This window comes from Eublepharis macularius, chromosome 14, assembly GCF_028583425.1.
Source record: "Eublepharis macularius isolate TG4126 chromosome 14, MPM_Emac_v1.0, whole genome shotgun sequence".
In the NCBI taxonomy this organism is placed as follows: domain Eukaryota; kingdom Metazoa; phylum Chordata; class Lepidosauria; order Squamata; family Eublepharidae; genus Eublepharis; species Eublepharis macularius.
The window spans coordinates 54280704-54294895 of record NC_072803.1 but is presented as its reverse complement, the minus strand read 5'-3'; the positions used below and the strand labels follow the sequence as shown (position 1 = coordinate 54294895).

The 14192-nt window shown below is 44.2% G+C and overlaps 1 protein-coding gene across 1 annotated transcript in view; it reads left to right on the top strand.

The window, feature by feature from the left end:
- The first annotated feature begins 276 nt into the window (after positions 1–276).
- The window catches only part of BRINP1 (BMP/retinoic acid inducible neural specific 1), a 126727-nt gene continuing 112811 nt past the window's right edge, over positions 277–14192 (top strand). The window contains exon 1 of the mRNA XM_054998258.1: positions 277–494. Coding sequence (XP_054854233.1) covers positions 277–494 — 218 coding nt within the window. The remainder of the gene's footprint in view (positions 495–14192) is intronic.

The following is a 14192-nucleotide window of genomic DNA, read 5'->3' as shown; positions in this document are numbered from 1 at the left end:
TTCTTTGGAGGTCTCCCATCCAAGTCTAACCAAGGCCGGCCCTGCTTAGCTTCCAAAATCTGACGAGATGGGGGTTCTAACTGGATGAGAAAGACCTTGGGTCCGATCTGGCAAGGTTCTTCTTCATGAAATTAAATTTATTTTCTCACTATTGGTTTTCTAACCTTCCCGTTTGTTCCTGTTTCTCTGTTCCCTTTCCCTCCCTTCTTTTCTTCCCCACCCACAGGACTCCACAGAATGGAGCAAGAATGAGAGGAAAAAGGCAGGCAGAAAAGCATGAACTGGAGGGTTGTTGAGTACCTCTACTTCCTCTTTATATGGGACCATATCACAGTACAGCCCTCCCACCAGGAAGCAGCTGTTACCAACCAACATGTCTCCAAGGAATTTGATTGGCTTATTTCAGACAGGGGGCCCTTCCACCACTCGCGGAGCTACTTATCCTTTGTGGAAAGACATCGTCAAGGATTTACAACCCGATATAAAATATACAGGTATGTCACATGTGATGTGTGTGTGTGGGGGGGGGCTTTGTTTTTAAAACAGCTACTATCCAAGTTGTATTGACCTTTAAGGCCCTTCACAGACTGAGATCAGCACACCTGCGGGACCAGCTCTCTCTATATGTTCCCCGGAGGCTGCTTCATTCGGCAGACAAACACCTACTGGTGGTCCCCAGCCCCAAGGAGGTTTGCCTTGCCTCAACCAGAACCAGGGCTTTTTTGGTCCTGGTAACAACCTGGCAGAACTCTCTGTCTGCAGCAGTCTGGGCTCACTCAGATTTGCTATCTTTCCACCAGACCTGCAAGACAGAGATGTTCCACCAAGCATGTTGTGATTGAGGCAGGCAAGCTGTCCAAATTGTCCACACTGGCCTCCTGCCATGGGGTGTGTGTGGATGTCCCCCCGACTCTGTATCCATCTATAACTGTCCACCCGGTGTATGTGTTTGTTTAAGCTGAAAGGGTAATGCAATATGTGTGCGGCTGTCTTACACACTGTATTGTTAATCACCCATTTTATATTTATGTTGCCAAGTTTTATTATTGCATGTTTTATTATTGTATATTTTACACTGTTGTGATCTGCCCTGAGCCTGTTTGCAGGGAGAGCGGAATACAAATTTAATGAAATAAAATAAAATATTTAGTGGTTCAGATGGAGGTCCGTGAATAAAGTCAGGCTTGCAGCAGCCATGAATTGGTTCACCATCCATCCAGGGATGCTTTTGTAATTCTGCGCATCCAAATTTCTCTCTGGGTTTTGGAGTTGTGGATTATCTGGTCTTCTTTCCAAAGTGGAACAAGTACAATCTCAAGAACATTTCCTGGGAGTAAGGCTCATTGAGGAGTCTTCAGTAGGATTCTGAGTAGACTTGCTTGGGATTGTTCCCTAGGACTTCTCCATTGTACCTTTTTTGTTTTGTTTCCAAATTTTGTACTGAAAACTGTAGTTCATTCTTTCGAATCTTCTGTTTTCCTCTTTCATGTTACCAATACACATGTGTACACTGATAACATGTTGCAGAGGGTCAGTCCTGATGTGGTTGTACCATACACAATTTTTTAAAAAGGCTTTTCTGGGGATGGTGTTTTACCAGTATGCAAAAGCACATATGCACACCTATAGACACGAATTGTGATGCAACCATATGGCAGTGCAGGTTTTTTTTAAGCAGTGTATTGTCGTGACTTCCTGAATGAGTCCTGGAAATGTACTATTAACCAGTATATTTTTTTATGGTTGAAACAGTTCAGTATATGGTTGTACCGGTGTTCTTTAGGGATGGTATTGAGTTCAGGAGCACATGTGCACATCAGAACAAGCACACACATGGAGGAATCATAATTCATCCATGTATGTATGGTCAGAGAAGATTGCTTTTTTAGGCAATGTTTTATCAATGTGCATGTGTTCATCATAGGCAGAATAAGTGCAAGTAAATGGAAGGAACTGAAAACAGAACCAATATGTGCACACTGCACACTCCAATTCCAGAATGAAATGTAGAAATCGAACCAGAATTAAAGAGGAGCAGAAAATAGTACAGAGTTAGATCCTGGAAAAATACAGAAATGGAACAAATGCCATTCACTCATCCTTACCTGGAATTTCCAGGAGTGGCCCACCTGGTGCCTTCATTATTAGGTTTGGATGCCAAGAAAAGCAGTTTTCACGAGCTGTTGGTTGACTCTTTAGTTTAGCTCTGGATTGATGCGCTTCTGATGGTTGTACTGTTGCTGGTTTTTGGTCTTCAGTACTTTTAATGTTGATTATTTACAGCAGTTGTGTGTTACTAATTTGACAAGCTGCTTTGATTATGTTTGAAACAGCAGGATATAACTATTTTATAATAGAGGAAATATATACATGGCGAGATTGTGATTGGGCAGGTGGAAAGGAAGTTAGTGCACTAACTTTAAAAAATGGCATCCCCAAAGACAAAAACAGGCACAATAATTATTTTATGCCATATAGTCATGAAATGGCAAAATAGAAGCTGCATTAAAATCATATAAAAAGAAAAAAAGTTGATGAGCAAAACAAAATTAACCATCAGCTAAAAGCCACAAAACAGATAACAGCAAAACGCCTCTGAGTGGCCAATCTGATTGAAAGTCACAGCATGTCAAAGTTTAAAAGAAATAATAAATGAGATTAGATCAGGAGATCAAGAAATGGATACTAACTGATGGATGTTAACTGAAAGGACCTGTCTGCCGAATGCCAGCAGAGAGGGAACCAGGTGAATTATTTGAGGGAGGGCACACAAGAGCTCTGGAGTGGGGGTCAAAACCCTCTGTCTCTTGTAGCCATGGGTGCCGTGTCCTCTTACCCTCTGGGTGGGAGGCAGGAGACCTGACATTCACCACTTCTGGGAAGTGATGTCATCATACAGGCCTCATGCCACCCCTGGGAGCACTTCCAGTAGGGTTGCTGATCCCCCGCAGGGGGCGGGGGATCCCCTGCCCCTCCCTCACTTACCTGGCTGGCAGGTGGAGCATGCCTCCTGGAGTGCGCTCCTGGGCTATAAATGTGCCACAAATGTGAATCAAATCGGCCCAGATCAGACCCCTGTGGAGTGCGGGAGTGCTCTCATGCTCCACAGCAGCCTGAATCAGGCCCGATTCATCCCAGATTGGGCTCAGATCATGTTGCTGCAGAGCCGATCCGGCCTGAATCGGCCCAGATAGGACCTGAATCGGGTCAATTCAGTCCACTGCGGTGCACAGGAGTGCTCCCAGGTTGGTCCTTGGCCCATGTGATGATGTCATTTCCCAGAAGTGATGTCATTATGTGGGCTGGGAGCATGCATGTACGCTACCAGAGAAGATCAGGTAGGTGCCAGGCCTTCCATCTCCCGCCTGGGGGTGGGGGGACCTGGCAACCTTAGGTCCCATATGCCGCAGCAGGCTGATTTTGGTCCATTTGGGGCTGAATTGGGGCCATTTGAGGCCTGCTGCAGAGCACAAGAGCGCTGCTAGGGTAGCACAACAGGCCGTGGAGTGCTCCTGCACTCGGCAGCAGGCTGATTTTGACCTGTTTGGAACTGAATCAGGCCCCTGAGAATTTTTTTTCAATTTTTTTCTGGTGTGAAAATTGGAACATTTCGGGAACCCTTAAAGGAAAAAAAAACCTATGAAGCATTATTTTCTCTTTCAGAATGAGTAAAAAAAAATAAGACAAAGTTTTGCTAAAAATTTGTAGCATGGAATTTTTTTATGTAAGGCAGTGGCAGTCTACAGTATTAGATAAAGAGAATATTCATGCATGTAGACATATTCAACACTTTTTTAAAAAAGTGTTTCCATGTTAATTATTTTGGCAACAATAAAATGCTGTAATTCGGTTAATTATAGTACAATATTCAAGAGTTCACTGTTTTCAATATTATAAATAAGATGATAAGATGATATCCAAATATGCTGGTAGTCTTACACATTTTATTTTATTTTTTTACTCCAGAATCTGTTTCTACTTTCAACTCTTTTTTTTTTTAACCTGTCAGAGGGCAAAAATCAAGAAGCGTGTCTCTGATAGCTTGGGTGCAGAGGTTTGCTATTCTCTCACGTATTGGGTATATTTGCAGTTTTTCTTATACAAAATAATGACACTTTTAAATTCCATAAATGTGCCAAATAGTACATGCTAAGTTATAAAGGATATATTTTAAATTGTTAAATAATATTGATAGGAGTGAAATTAATGCATGTTTCTGCCCCTCCCCAGTTATACCCCCCCCCCCCGAAAAAGTTTTCCCCCCAAATGGCTTAAAAATTTCCAGGAATTTTACTTTTCTAGTGTCTCCAGCTGATTTTAAAGAAAGAGTCCTATGGGAGTAGGTTCTGTGAGAAACCCATCACCCAGACTATTTAGGGCCACTCCTTTGAAATGAGTATAGGGTTTTCAGCTCCAGGTTTGGAAATGCCTGCAGATCTGGGGGATGAAGTCTGAGGGAGGTGGAGTTTGTGGAAAGAAGGGACCTCAATACAGTATGATACCATAAAATCCACATTCTCAAGTACCCAAGAACTCTGTCAGATGGAGATCAGCTGTAATTCTGGGTAGAGATGGGCACGTGGGAAAAAAACCCACCATAATGGCGTTTGCGCGATCGGGACCCGGTGGATCATGCTCGTCCACAGCCAACAATGGAGCGGTTGGGAGGGGGCTGGATCGGGGCTTGATCGGGGTGATCGTGCTCAGATTGGGAAGCCAGACACTCAGGTGCCAGCAATCTATTGCCCTGGCAACGGAGCCAGGGGAATGCCTGAGCTGTGTTTGCCCTCCTTCTGTCGCCCTGGAAACACGAATGGAAGCCCAGCTTGCCTTGATCAACAGGGCTTCCTTCCAACCATGGAGCAGCAAAGCAGTCACCAGCTGGGAGAAGACACCCAAGGGAGGGAGGGGGAAGGGGGTGTTCTGTAACCATGGACACTCCAATCTCATCCCTGCAAACCCTGATAGGCAGCTCTGTTGGCCAAACAGACAGCCAAACAAACACAGATGCCGCCAGCATCACCCACCGTTCCTGTATCGCTGGGAACAGTGAGGTGCCCCTCTGCTTTTGCCTCCACGATCCACGATCCACGGATCGGAAATGGGAGACGATCGGTGTGGATCGTTAGTTCGGGATCGTCGCCAGCGCTGATCCACGATCAGCTGGATCGTTATTTTTTTTTTGATCGTGCCCATCTCTAATTCTGGGAGATCTCAAGCCTCCATCTGGAGGTTGACACATCTAGCAAAGAAACATATTAGCAACCAGTGTTTCATTAGAGGCGTGGCACAATTCTGCCTATTTATAGCCAACAAGGAACTGGTGGCAACATTTTGTAATGGGGCAGCCTCATGAGCAATAGTTCTAGGTCTCTGTCATCCAACAGAGGGTACCAAGACAGGAACAGAGATTAGAAAACATGAACTGACCCTTGGTAAATAAGTAACAGAGGATGTTCTGGTGGTCAGATCCTGTCTGCTAGCATGTAGTTTAACCCCCTTTTGAGCACTTTTAAGTGGAAGATGATAAAAGTGCGACATAATGCAAATCGTCAATCTTCCTGCTTTTTGAAATAGTATCTTTGGGGGAGCTGTAGGTCTTGATTGTGGTACGAGGCTGGGATCAGGAACTCACAGACATGTGAGTTCCTACTGTTTTTCATCCAATGTGGAATATTAATCTTCTCTCACAGTCTCCTAGTGACCATGTTTTTCTTTGCAAAGGTAACGGTGACCTGCTTATAAAGAATAAGAGAGCTGTAGCTGCTCGGGTCTCACTGTTGAGTTAGCGATGCTTCCAGTCTCACAACAGATGGCCATTTGGGATCCACCCAGCTGTGACTTGATGGGCTGTAAACTTGAAACATGACACTGTGTGGCGTAAGCTTCTGCCCCAATTAAATTTCCCTGGAGAAGTCTGGGGGATGGAGTATGCTCCTGCTCAGCATTTCGCTGAATGCTGTGCTTGAGGTTGGGAAAGATTTTTTTCTTTTCATCAGTTCAAATTAACTAGAAGAAGAAGAATGTGCCATGGAGTTGCAACTGGCTCAGGGTGACCCCATACAGGGGGCATTCCAGGCAAGAGATGAACAGAGTTGTTTTGCCATTGCCTTCCTCTGCATAGCCAAGACGATCTTCCTTGGTGGTTTCCCACCCAACTACTGACCACGGCTGCCCCGACCAAGCCCTGACAAACTCAGGCCAAACGGGGCTATTCAGGTTGTTTGGATTAACTAGTGATTGAAGGAAATTATAGGGGAATTGCCTTGATCCGAGGTATGTGGGTTTGCTGTCTAGCTCCAATCAGTTAGAGCTAAACTACACGATATGCCCGACACGTGTCAGGTTCCTGCAAGTTTACCTGGGAGGAGTAGTCAGTCCAGCAGCAGCAGGGCCAGAAGGACAGAAAAGGGATGGTTGAGTCTAGCAACTGTGGTGGTGGAGGCAGCTTCAGCAGCTTCTTCTGCCACTGCTAGCTGCCTGTCAGCTTCGGCCTCCCCTCGCTGACTCTTTCCCTCCCATCCTTCTGGCCTTGCTGCTGCTGCTGGTCTAACTATACTTCCCAGGTAAACTTGCGGGAACCCAATACGTGTTGGGCGTCTTGTGTAGTTTAGCTCTTAATGTAGTATGCTTGACAGGGAATACAGAAGATTCCTAATAAAATAGCTCAACACTTGTTTACAGGCAGAAAACCTGCAGAACCATCAAGTTGTTTATCTCATAGAATCATAGAGTTGGAAGGGGCCTTACGGACTATCTAATCCAACCCCCTGCCCAGTGCAGGACTAGCCTAAAGCATCCCCAGCATCCAGCCTCTTCTTGCCAATGAAGGAGAACCCACCGGACAGCCGATACCACTACTGAGTTACTTTTATTCATTGATTAATTAAAATATTTACGCTTCAATTTCCTTTTGACACAAGGCAACCTGTATCGTAATTAAAAGCATCACAATTTAAAACTAACAAGACAAAAGCCTGAATAACCTGCTTCATTCACCACCACCCCCAACCTTCAGTTTATACCCCATTAAAAACTCTGGGAAATAAGATGGACTTGCAGCACCTCATGAAATTTTCTAAAGACATCAATAATAACATTAATAACAATAATAACATCATTAATAATAACATCAATAATAACAACAATAATAACATCAATAATAACATCAACCCTCTCTTACCTCCTCATGGAGCCTGTTCAACAAAGTAGGAGCTACAATGGGCAAGGTACAGGCTCTGGTTTAAGCCAGGTGGGCTGCCTTCAGTGGTGGAGCAGCCTGTAATGGCAACCTGAGGCTTGGAGTTGGTGCACGGGAAAGTTAGAGTAGTTGAGGAAGGGATTTCTTTTTTTGAAATGTTCTTTTTTTAGAAATAGCAATTGGTTCCTCTTACTATCTTTTCCTCTTTTGAAAGAGGGATTCTCTTCCGTTTCTCATTCATTTATCTTGGAAGGGTTTTTTTCCCACCATGTGTTACTGTAGATTTCTCACCTGTGGATTTCTGCAGGTTGTTCTGCCACCGTAATATGAAACAAAAGGTAAAAGCAGGCTGATGCAGCTGGTGAAGCAAGGATACATTTGACCAGGGGTCATTTTGTAGAAAAAGAGCTGGAGGAACTCATTAGCATAACTCATTAGCATAACTCATTAGCATGTGCCATGTCCCTTGACGTCACCGGAAGTGTGTAATTGGCATAACTGATTTGCATATGCCACACCCCCTAACATCACCTATCCTGGCTGTTTTGGACCCAATCCTGGCCATTCAGGGCCGAAAATGGGCCCACAATGGCAAAAAGGGGCTGAAAATGGCCAAAATGGGCCCCAAATGGTCGGGATCAGGCCTCTGCTGAGTGGGAGAGTGATCCAACACCCGTCAGAGGCCCAATCCAGGCCATTTTGGCCCCAATCCAGGCCAAAATGGGCCCCAAATGGCCAAGAGTCAGGTGGGTGGGGCCACCTGACATGTGACCTCTTTGGGGAACTGCCGGAACTGCATCCCTGCACATTCCCCCTCAAAATGAGCCCTGCATTCACCAAGGCTTGGCTTGTTTGTTTGTATAATGATTCACCTTGTTCTTAATTTTTCAACTATGCTCATAGTATATAAATAAATACATTATTTCTTACAGACTTAAAAAAGAGGAATTGATTCAAACCTGACTCAAATCCCCAAAAAGAGAAATAGGAACTCTTAAATGTGAAAGGAATGCATCATTTTCCCAGTCCAAGGAGACCCCAATCCTGTTGAACCGCTCTATTAATCAAGGCAAAAATATTGGCAAAATAAGAAAAAGTTTATTAGAGTATATGGACCAAGTAAACGGATGCAAAGCAGAGATTTCTGACAATGCATCCCACGAAGGGCACGCCCACTGTCTTACTTAGTTTCTTACAAACAAATCAACAAAGAAAGATACTCAAAATATCAAGTTTCTCTGCTCAAAACTGTAAAAGATTGACAGGTCATTTTATTCTGTTATGTGTTGCTTTTGACACGCTTTGGACACCTCTTGTTATCTTTTCACGTACCAAAAGGGGCACATGCTTGAGATTGTGTGGGGAGTACTAAAAGAACAAAGCCATAATATTTGTGCATTGTGGAGGCTATATCCTGTTTAAATCATAATACTGGAACACCCCTTATCTCCCACAGTCTGAAGCTAAACTGCTAGTTTTGCAAGACCAATTCCCGTAGGAGGAAAGAAGAATGAGGGAGGGAGACTGCCAAAGCTCATCCCAGCATGCTTTTCTTCAGAACCAAAGGAAAATTGTTCTTCTGCTATAAAAATATAATTAAAGCAGCGTAACCAAAGGGAATTTTCCCCTAACAATTTCACTGTAAGAGAATTCCACTTAATCGTAGGGGATGTATGGGAGGAGATGGAGCTTTAGATATGTGAGTCTCAGGCTTTAAAGAGCTTTAAAGGTCATAGCCAGCACCTTGAATTAGGCTTGGAAACAAACTGGAAGCCAATGTAGCTTTTTTACAATAGGCAAGATACATCTCCATCAGTAAGCCGCTGACAATAATCAGACTGCCGCATTCCGAACCCTCTGCAGTTTCTGGGTTCTCTGCAAAAGCAGCCCTATGTAGAATGTATGCTAGAGCACGGCCAACAAATGGCTGTCGACATAGTGTTTGAAGACCTCCAGTGAGGGATAGCGCAGTCCCTAGTGATGGGTTCCATTGTTGAACTACTTTTTATGTTAGTAAGATTTTCTGAATGTTATAAACCAGAAGAGATGAATTACATGAGGACGTGCATGTGAAGGGAGTCACAATGTTAGCTGAGAAGCTGAGTTTTTAAAGAGATTGGAAGGCTTTGTCAATTTCCCCTCTATACAGAGCCAGGGAGATGCTCCTCAGAGGGTTTGTTAATTTCCTCTTCACTGGCTAGAAGTGGAGGTGAAACTGACAGAGCCTTCTGGGGGCAAAGAGGAAATTAATAAACAGTCTGAGCAGCATCTCCCTGGCTCTGTAGAAAGGTGAAATTAACAAAGCCTTCCAATCTCTTTTAAAACTCACCTTCCTGGCTAACATTGCAACTCCCTTCACATGCACGTCCTCGTGTAATTCATCTCTTGCAGTTTAGCTCTTAGATCTAGTCTTGTCCAGCCTTTCTTTTCTCAAGGAACTGGTTTTGCAGACCCTGACCTTCTTCCTTGCCCTCCTCTGAACCAATTCCAGTTCTTCCGTGTCCTATGAGAAGTCCAAGAAGGCAGTTCTGAGGCATCATTTTTCAGTCCCATGACTCATGTGCCATGGCATTTGATGGGGCACTGTTCTATATAATTCTTCTGGTTGAGGTTGTATGGAAATTTGCAGTGAGATGTTACACAGGTAGCACCGAACCATGTTTCTCTTGTTCAAATGGGTCAAATGAAGTGGTGAACATTCAGAATCATGGTTGTTGTGGGTTTTCCGGGCTGTATTGCCGTGGTCTTGGCATTGTAGTTCCTGACGTTTCGCCAGCAGCTGTGGCTGGCATCTTCAGAGGTGTAGCACCAAAAGACAGAGATCTCTCAGTGTCACAGTGTCACAGTGTGGACAAGATCTTGGCAGGTCATTTGTATCTACTCAGGAGGGGTGGGGTTGAGCTGATTACCGGCCAACGTCTTCTCCACACTGTGACACTGTGACACTGAGAGATCTCTGTCTTTTGGTGCTACACCTCTGAGGATGCCAGCCACAGCTGCTGGCGAAACGTCAGGAACTACAATGCCAAGACCATGGCAATACAGCCCGGAAAACCCACAACAACCATCGTTCTCCGGCCGTGAAAGCCTTCGACAATACATCATTCAGAATCACTTCCGGGAAATGGTAAAAGTTTGGACGAGGGCCAATAAATATAAGCTCCATCCATATAAGGTGTGGAACACTGTTAGTCAAGAGTATAGTCAATGATGGCTGGAAGAATGAGACTGTTGTAGATGGTGTTGTATTTTCCCTAGAAGAGCAGCTTCACAGCTGGGGGGCAGTTTTAGATCCCTATCTATGGACAAAGGCATGCAGCACTTTTTACTTGTCTTGGCTGGTTTGCCACAGTGGCCGTCTTTCCTGGAAAGTTAGGACTTGGCCACAGTTGCTGAGGTTCTTGTCACATCCCAATTAGCTTCCTGTAAGTGGAGCTGCCTTTGAAGTTGGTTCAGAAGCTTCAATTGGTACAAAATACTACAGTGGGGTAATTGCGGTTCTCAGGTGTCCTTACACTTCTGGCGGGAGGCGGGACCCAGCACTCACCTTTTTTTTGCTCCTCATGCGTCCCAGAAGTGACGTCATCATGCAGGCCTGGGAACATGCGCGTGCTTCGCAGTGGGCCAATTTGAGCCTCAAATTAGCCCACTGCGAGTGCCGTAGTGCTCTCGGGATGGTGCGATCACGTCATTCCCAGGAGTGATGTTATCTTGCTGCCCCGGGAGTTCACCCAGAAGGCCTGTTCCCCATCGTTCTCTCCTCGCCAGCCACTGAGTGGCGGTGGGTGGTGGAGGATGGGAGTAGGGGATCTCCCACCCTCACTTGGCGACCTGGAATCACTAGTTGGGTTCTTGACTGGTACTTCATTCAGAAAATATATCTCCCCAGTCTTGTGCTGTTTGCTTAGTCACTGCTTGGCCCTCTTTGGAATGGTGATTATAACTTCTAAACACTTTGTTCAAGAGTATGTAAAATAAATATAGATCAAATGTTTTAAAAAGATGTAAAGATATTAAAAGTCTGTAGAGGTCTAAATTTTAAAAATCACCCGTGTAGTAAATAGAAAGAAAATACATGTTTAGCTGGTGCTTAGCAGGGCTTTTTTTTTCAGTGGGAATGCGGTGGAACGGAGTTCCAGCACCTCTTGAAAATGTTTAAATCACCCTCAGTGAAAATGGTCACATGGCCGGTGGCCCCGCCCCCTGATCTCCAGACAGAGGGGAGTTTAGATTGCTCTCCACACCGGCGTGGAGGGCAATCTAAACTCCCCTCTGTCTGGAGATCAGGGGGCTGGGCCACTGGCCATGTGACCATTTTCACTGAGGGTGATTTAAACTTAAAAAAACTCCCCCCTTGTTCCAGCTGACCCAAAGAGATGTCATTGTGCGGTCCTGAGTTCCACCACTGAGTTCCACCACCTCTTTTCCCAGAAAAAAAGCCCTGGTGCTTAGTATATTCAGTGACTGTCTAATATTTGTGGGGAGGGTGTTCCATAATTGGGGGATAGCTACAGTATTATTCTTGCATAGATTGGCTGCAACCACTGGAATTGGTGAGAGTTAAGTAAATGATGTGAATATGGCTGGGGCTGTTCGCCAATATGGAAGGTAATGCCAAATTTATTGCAGAATTAGAACTTGAACAGACGTGCCATAATTCTTAACCTTATATGGAACAAACGTTTGCAAACTCAATCTGGTGAAGATTTTTTTCCTCCCCTCTAATAAAAGGCTGACTAAATAACTGTTAAGGTTGGTTTTGTCATAATTTTAAAAAATGTGCTTTATCACGGTTTGAAATTGCTTATTTCACAGTGAAAATTTGCCATTTCATGGCACATAGACCAAAAAAATAGACACTTTGTGATGAAATAGAAGACATTTATTAATATCAGAAAACAGTTCTTCCACATTAAGATATATAGATTTCTCTTATTGATGGTGGATGTTAATACACTGAACTGACATCTGTTACAAGAGACCAACAGAAGGCATTGTGAAGAAGGAACATTTGTCATGAAGCCTGCTGGGTCAGACTAATGGCCCATCTAGACCAGCTTCCTGTTTTCAATGGTGGCCAACTAGTTGCATCCAAGAAGCTTAAAAGTACAGCATGGAGACCACAGTCCTTCCCCACAACTTGCTCTTCCCTCCACCTCCAGACATAGGTGTTCAACAGCTGATTGCCTCTGAAAGTGGAGGTATGGATGGGAAGAATGACCCTGGAGCACATTACTGCCGGTCAGAGACTCACCAAGTCTCCTGCTTTAGTGAGAGACCTCCTGTTATGTACCACTAGTCCCCCTCAGCTTCTTGGGACAGCAGTGGGGGAACAATAGAATGGGGGAACTGGCATTGCTTTGATACCACTGTGTTACTTCTGGTGTAAATCTAGAAATGATGTCATTACACTGGGTGACACTCTAGGATTCCATTTAAACTTGATGGTAAATCCATAGAGCTTTGGTGGAACCCTAGACTGTTGAACCAGCATGATGACATTATGTTCTAGTTTGTGCCAGTAATAACACTGCAGCATTGGAGAGTTGACAGTTAACATGTCCCTCTCCCCAAAGCTTCTACCAGATGCCAGTGCTGGGCTGGCAAAATGAGTAGACAATAGAGATGGACACGAACTGGGAAAATGCTGAACCATGTGATTCATCATTCATCACATTTCACTAACCAGAAACCACGAACTTTCATGAAATTCCCCCCTGTTTGCAAATTGGTTTGTTTGGTTTGTAAAAATGTCACTTCCAGGGCAGCAGAAAACCCATCCCCCCAGTTGCCTAGGCATCTGATTGATCTGTGCCAGGCTGCCGGCAGTGATGAACTGAAAAATGAACCAAATGAACTGGCCTAAAGTTCGTGATGGTTTGTAAAAAATGGGCTCTAATGAACCGCTGGTTTGCGAACCATGAACCAGCCTGGTTCATTACGAACTTTGGTTCGTATTTTGGTTCGTGTTCATCTCCAGTAGACAATACTGAACTACATATACCTGTAGTCTGATTCAGTATATGGCGATTTCATATATTACAGGGCTTTTTCTGCTGTGGGACTTCAACTATGCAATGCAGTGTAGTGGTCAGTTAGTGTCCTGTTCAAACAAAGCCAAACAATTTTCGCTTTTAATTGCTGTTTTATGGCCTGCTTCTTATCTGAGGTCTGGATACTTTTTAAAGTGCTCAGTGGTTGTTTTAAACTGTTATTAATGGCTTATTTTGCTTTTATGGTATTTCTTGGTATTACCATGACTCAATGATGAATTGTAAGGTGGCTTGAACAGAACTCTGGAGAGAATGCATATAAACGTCCTAAATAAAAATAATTAATAAATGTTTCAAGTCCCCACTCCTCTTGAAATTCGCAGGGCGACCTGATCCAATCTCTTTGTCTTTACCTAAAAAGGGAAGAGGAGAAGCAACATGATTTGGTATAAATTAACCACAACTAAAGTTCTAGAAGCAAAATATTGGCTCAGTATAGAATCTTCTGTTTTATCCCTGACTTGTTCAAGCTTGGGCGTTGTGCAAACAACAAAATGATGGAGATCCTTTATAGAAAAAAAGGACAAATTATACTGTCAGCTTCCACCATGAATGCTACTGTGCTGGGCACTGGCATGCCTGACCTTGATTCTGGGAAGCCATCAGGGACAGTACAGGTTCTTGCAACTCTCAGCTGCAGCATCTCCCTGCCCTCACTGTGTGAATGCCACCCCCATGTGACCCAACACTGTTTACTGCAAAAGGAACCTTGGATTCCATTACCTGAGTGTCACTTCCTTGTTTAGGGGGGGTTTACACTGGGCAGAGTGAGATTTAACTCAAGTTGCACCCTTCCATACACGCAACTTCCAATCTCTAATTGTAATACCGTATCTTGTTTAGCAGTAATTTCCCCCAAGTGTCTTGTTGCGAAAGAACACAGACACGGCACATTGGAATTGTGTCATTGGCACTGGAAACCTGCTGAGATAATGGTG